Source organism: Pteropus vampyrus, unplaced genomic scaffold, assembly GCF_000151845.1.
Source record: "Pteropus vampyrus isolate Shadow unplaced genomic scaffold, Pvam_2.0 Scaffold113, whole genome shotgun sequence".
In the NCBI taxonomy this organism is placed as follows: Eukaryota; Metazoa; Chordata; class Mammalia; order Chiroptera; family Pteropodidae; genus Pteropus; species Pteropus vampyrus.
Window position 1 is genome coordinate 1,537,676 of NW_011888894.1, and position 5,340 is coordinate 1,543,015.

At 57.3% G+C, this 5,340-nt stretch overlaps 1 protein-coding gene across 1 annotated transcript in view; it reads right to left on the reverse strand.

Moving 5' to 3' along the window:
• VAX2 (ventral anterior homeobox 2) overlaps positions 1–3,298 on the reverse strand; it is a 29,589-nt gene extending 26,291 nt beyond the window's left edge. The window contains exon 1 of the mRNA XM_011365558.2: positions 2,971–3,298. Coding sequence (XP_011363860.1) covers positions 2,971–3,208 — 238 coding nt within the window. The 5' untranslated portion in view covers positions 3,209–3,298. The remainder of the gene's footprint in view (positions 1–2,970) is intronic.
• Positions 3,299–5,340: the final 2,042 nt, after the last annotated feature.

Here is a 5,340-nt window from a genome sequence, read left to right on the forward strand (position 1 = left end):
CTCATTAGCCTGTTCTGACCCCTTGACTGCTCACCTTCCAACCCTCTTGGGCTCAGGACCCAAAGGAGACCTGCTCTCTACAGGGTGGGATGTTGGGGGAGACCTCTGAGGAAGGAGGCCCTGGTTTGTGGGTCACCTTAGAGCTCCCCTTTTTTCATTCAATGGAATATTTACGAAGATTCTGCTGGGTGTTTGCAGTTTTGTAGACATCACCTCTGGCCCTTAGCACAGCCCTTTAAGGTAAAGGACAATGGGTTTCTCTGTACAGATGAGAAAATTGAGGCACAGAGAGGAAAAATAATTGGTTCAAGTTCAAATGGCTGTAAGATTGGTATTCCAAAGCAACTTGACTTAATTCTAGTGCCCAAGCTTTTCTTTTATTCCCCTGTGCCATGCGTCTCCCTCAACACAGATCTGCTGCCTTGGGGTGGGGCCCTCAGAGGAGCAAGTTCAGAGTGGAAAAGGGGCAGAAAGAAGGGCAAAGACCCAGAGAGAGTGCAGCTCTTTCCCAGAATCCACACCCACCAGCAACCCTACGGCTGCAATGGCAAATGCCTTCCTTCCACCTTTTTATGATTTTATCTAAAGATACTTAGGGAAGATGCATGTTCAGGGGTCAAGGGCAAAATGTACCCTCTGCTTAGAGCGTACTGGAGGGACATTCATCCTGGGGCTAAGGCACAGCTAATTTCTCTTCATCAGTGCTGGGTCTTTCATCTGTCAGAGCTTCTGCCCTGGGCCCCAGTGGGGCCGGGAGTGACGCAGGTGACCCTGGCTAGGAGGAATTTGTGGTAAATGCCGTCCTGAGTTTCTCAGGCTATAATAACCTTATCATTAAATGGGAAAGGGCAGAGGGATTTATGAGGGCCCTTTTATTTCTTTTAGCTGCATAAATATGCCCTCTGTGCTGTATTTCCATTATATTGTACAAATATTACAGCATTGCTGTATGTGCATACATGCATTTATAAAAGTACACCCCCTGACAATGCACACAAGTCCACTCTACCTTTCTGTGGATTGCTCCTGGCATGGGTGGCCTGAAATCCACAGAGTGGAGGGTCGCTTTTGACTCCTACCTTTGATGAGTCAACACCTGGGAGTTATTTAACTGATATCTATACATAAAATTATTTTGTTCTACATGTAGAGTTCATAGAATGGGAGGGATGATAGATGGGCATAGAACTTGCAATTGTCCAGGCGGAAGGAAATGCGCACCCATTGATGGTGTGTGAGGCGATGAGTGTCACAGGCAAGGACTCAGGGTCTTACTTAGCATGGTAATATGGGCTTAGGGGACTGATTTCTCCATTTCTGGAAGCCCTGCAGATTTCCTTAATGGAACTCCAAGCTGGCTGCTAATGCCTTGCACCCAGAACACCCCACAGTCTATAGAATGGGATCTAATTTAATTCCAGGTGCCAAACAGGTCCACACACCTGCTGAAATCCCTGCTGGGTGGGGATCGCCCCCATGCCCTGTCCTGTAACTCAGGCCTGTCCCCCATAACAGCACTGGGCACCCATCTCTAGGTGACTAGAGATGTTTCCCAGGAGTGTTTCCCAAGACCCAGATCCCTGAGTCTGTGTCCAAGACAGTCATCAGTCAACTCTCACACTAGGCTACCTCCAAGCTCTACCCTAACCCTGTCCCCATACCCAGAGCCGCTCAAACTCAGCAGCTGTGGGGAGGCTGTGCGTCACCCTGCCAAGGTGTCCCAGTATGTGTGTGCGTAGCCCCCAGGTCAGATCAGACAAACTCGGGATCCCGGCGCTGGAGCGACCTCTAGCCGGCATCAGGCTGGTTCCCCTTCCCCAGGCGGTGGCCCAGGAAACGCCTGGGCCCCGCAGCTGGCAGAACGGGCGCTTAAGATAGAAGAGGCTGGAAAAGGTAGCGGGAGGAAGGCGGGTGAAGGAGTTAGAGGAGGCCAGGCAAACCGTTACCCGCGAGTGGCCTCTTCTGGGCGCTGGGTCTCCCGGTCTCGGGCTCTAGGATGCTCGGAGAAACAGACCTCAGGCTCTGGCCGCGGCCTAGAAGCGAGCTGAGAGCAAGACGCCGGAATCTCCTTTCTCCTCCCATCTCGCTGGGCGAAGCCCGGATCCGGCGAAAGCGGAGCCTAGAGCTTCGCTTGAGGTTGGCATGGCGGGGCCGAATAGCCTTATTCTCGCGGGGAGAAGGCCAGGGACAGTTGGGTACTCGGGCGCAGTCTACAGGAGCTTGCAGGAAGAGAGTGCTGAAAGGCGAGCTCGGCGGAGAGAAACGGCCAGGAAAGAAGAAAGGAGGGCAAAGGGCGAGGGAGAAAGGGAGAGACGCGAAAAGCCAGGCCGGGAGAAGGCCGCACCAAGAGCTGGCTGGGCCCAGGCGCCGCGAGGAAGTGGGTACCGAGAGAGCGAAGCAAAGGCGGGCGAGCGCCCCGCGAGCCACCCCCTCGCGTCCCGGTGCCCTCTCTCGAGAGCAACCGGTGCTGTCTGCGTCGCTGGGAAGGGAAAACAAGCCTGGGCAGGAGGCGAGGACGCGCCCCCGCCGCTGAGCGGAGCCCGGGCCTTCCTCACCAGACCGCGGTTCCGGACTCTGGTCCCTCCTCGTCCTGACCCCGCGGAGCGCTCGTGACGCTTTACTCCGCACCTGCCGCGAGGGACGCGGGGCGGGGACCTGACTTTGCATCCCTAGCTCCCACCCCTGCCGCTGCTACAGCAACCGGCCAGATGAGCCTAGGGTGAGGGGCTGGCCCGAGACGCTGAGAATTGTAAGGCGGTGAAACGGGGATCTCTTCGGTCCCATTCGCCGCTTTGTCCCCTGCACTCAGATCAATGTCCGGCACACAATAGACACTCAATATTTACTGAATGAATGGACTGAATGATGACTGACTGAATAGGGAAGTGGAGGCTGCAGGAAGGTCGGAGACCCCAGTAGGAGTAGGGTGCGGGTCCAGTGGTCCAGAGCCACGAGCTGTCGTCCTCTTACCTCGCACCAGGATGCGGCGGCAATGGTCTGACTCGCCAAGCCCGGGCTGCCAGTCGCTGTCGGCACCGCTCTCCCTGGAGCCCGCGGGGCTGGCGGCTGAGGTCCCGGCAATCTCCCCTGGGCTGCGGCCGCCAGCATCGGCGTTCGAGTCCTCGGCTCCGCCGCGGTCCGCGCCGCGACCGTCGCGCGACTCCCGGCTTGTGGGGCCACGGTCGCGCTCAGTGCCCCCATCGCCCATGCCGGCCGCCACCGCCGCTTTCGCAAACGCCTGGCCAGCCAGGGCTGGCCAAGCCCGCTGCTCCCCTCCCCTTGCGCCCCCCGCCCGACTTCTCTGACTCCTCCGGCCCCGCCCCCACCAGCTGCTCCACCCCTTTCTGCTGATTGGGCCCGAGTTGCGGAGCTCCAATTCGCGGCGGCGCGCTTCGGCAATACGCGCGCGGGCTGGGCTGGGGCGCGGGGGCGCGGGAGCCCCACTCCTCCACCCCCTAGTCAAGCCCCACTCCCAGCCCGCAGAGGAAGGCTGGTGCTGCCCTGGGGTATTGAAGAACGCCCTACGTCTTCTGAAGTTTATTACTCCCTCCCCCCGACCGCCAGCCTACTCCCCTTCCCCCCCCCACCCCGCCTCCAATTCTCTCTCTCTCTCTCCGTCCCCAGGGAAGCGTAGCCTTCGCGCTCCAGCTCTTTCAGCGAGATCAATAACAAAAATGCTCCAGGAAGGCGACTCCGACGAGACCTAGCAGAAAATTGGAGGTTGGCCTTGCTCGGGTGCTTGGCGGGGTGGGGGGCTGAAGGCGGGGACTCAGGCCTGGGGTTCGGTGCTCCACCTTCGCCCCCAGATTCATAAGTCCAGCCACACTCTTGAACCCAGACTTCAGGCCCCTCCCGGAGCTCCAGGGAGAGCAAAGCCAAGAATGTAGCGAAGGAGCCGGAGAGAGGGAGGCAAGGGGACTGATGGAATGACCTGCACTCGCCGGGACGGGGAAAACAGAGGTGCAGACAGATAGCCGGGTCCCGGAGCCGGGAGGGTCGAGTGAGGCCGAGACTTGATAGGTAGAAAACTCCCGTTTCCCCTGCGGCTCTGAGGCCTTCACACAGGGACCGCACCTCCGGACAACGATAGAAGGTGGGCTTTTCATGCCTGCCACCGGTTGACCCCCCACCCTTCAGTCGCGGGTCCCAGGTCTCATCTTCGCTGGGCTGGGGAGAGGCTAGGGTCGAGGTGAGAGCGGCTGAAGGCCAGGCAGGGCTGTGGAGCTGAGCTGTGGGAATCCCCGGGCATTGCTTGGCCCTCCGTGGAGTCCAGGTCTCCATTACTTTCTGAGGAGCCCGTGCTCGCTGGAGTCTAGCTTCTCCTTCGACAGCGCCAGGAGAGCTCAGACTCGATTTCCCTTCCTTTGACTCAGAAAGGAACTTGGAAGAAAGATCGAGAGAGCCAAGTGAAGATGTGTGTGCAAACGTGTGTGCAGGAGGGCCCATGACCCCTTCACTAAGCGCTATAACAGCAGACTTTGCTTCCCTTTTCTGGCACACATGCTACAATGAGCAAGGGTGCTTGGGTCTGTCCAAGGGTCTGCCTGAGAGTGGAGGTAGGGCCAGTGGATAGTCAGGCTGTGGCATGGCTGAGTGTGTTGTTGGTGCAGCCTCCATAACTCCAGTGAGTGTGTGAAGAGGTATGAGAGTGTGTATGTGTCAGTGTCTTAGTGTGTGTCTAGCGTGCAGGTGAGCATATATGTCCAATCTCAAATGTCCCCAGCCAAGACAGGTGGGCACCAGCGAACCAATTATTTAATTGGATGCCTGTGCCTCTGCACAGAGTTTGGGACTCCCAGAAAGCAGAGGGTCAGTGGGGCAGAGGAAGAGGCCTGCTGCTCCATACTAACCGAAGGGAGGGAAGCAAGGAAAGTAAGAAGGAAGGAAGGTCACACCTACAAGGTAATTTGAGAGGCGGAGGGGAGCCGTAGTATTTCAAAGTATGTGAGGTAGAGTGTGCGGAGGGAGAAGAGCGGGAACCAGCTAGCTGTTGGTGCTGAGAGTTTGTAGCACCGGGAATTGGAAGTTTATAAAGAAGTGAGTTTAACTCCTCCTGGGGAGTGTGACCCAGAGGGACAGAGCTTTGTTGGAAGGACCCATGCTGCCCATGCTCGGTGAGCCCTGCACGTGGTCCCTCTGAACCTGGCTCCTGGAGGGGCAAGCAAACTCCTCAGGGACCCCCACATGAGCCACTGCATCCTCCACCCTGGCACACACAGTGGAGAGCTAGTTGCCTGATCTAGCCTGTCATCTTTGCTTTGCACTTCAGTCTTTGTTCTCTCTGGCTCTCTCAAGTTTAATTATTTTTATTATTCAAATAAGACACATCTGGCATAGAAT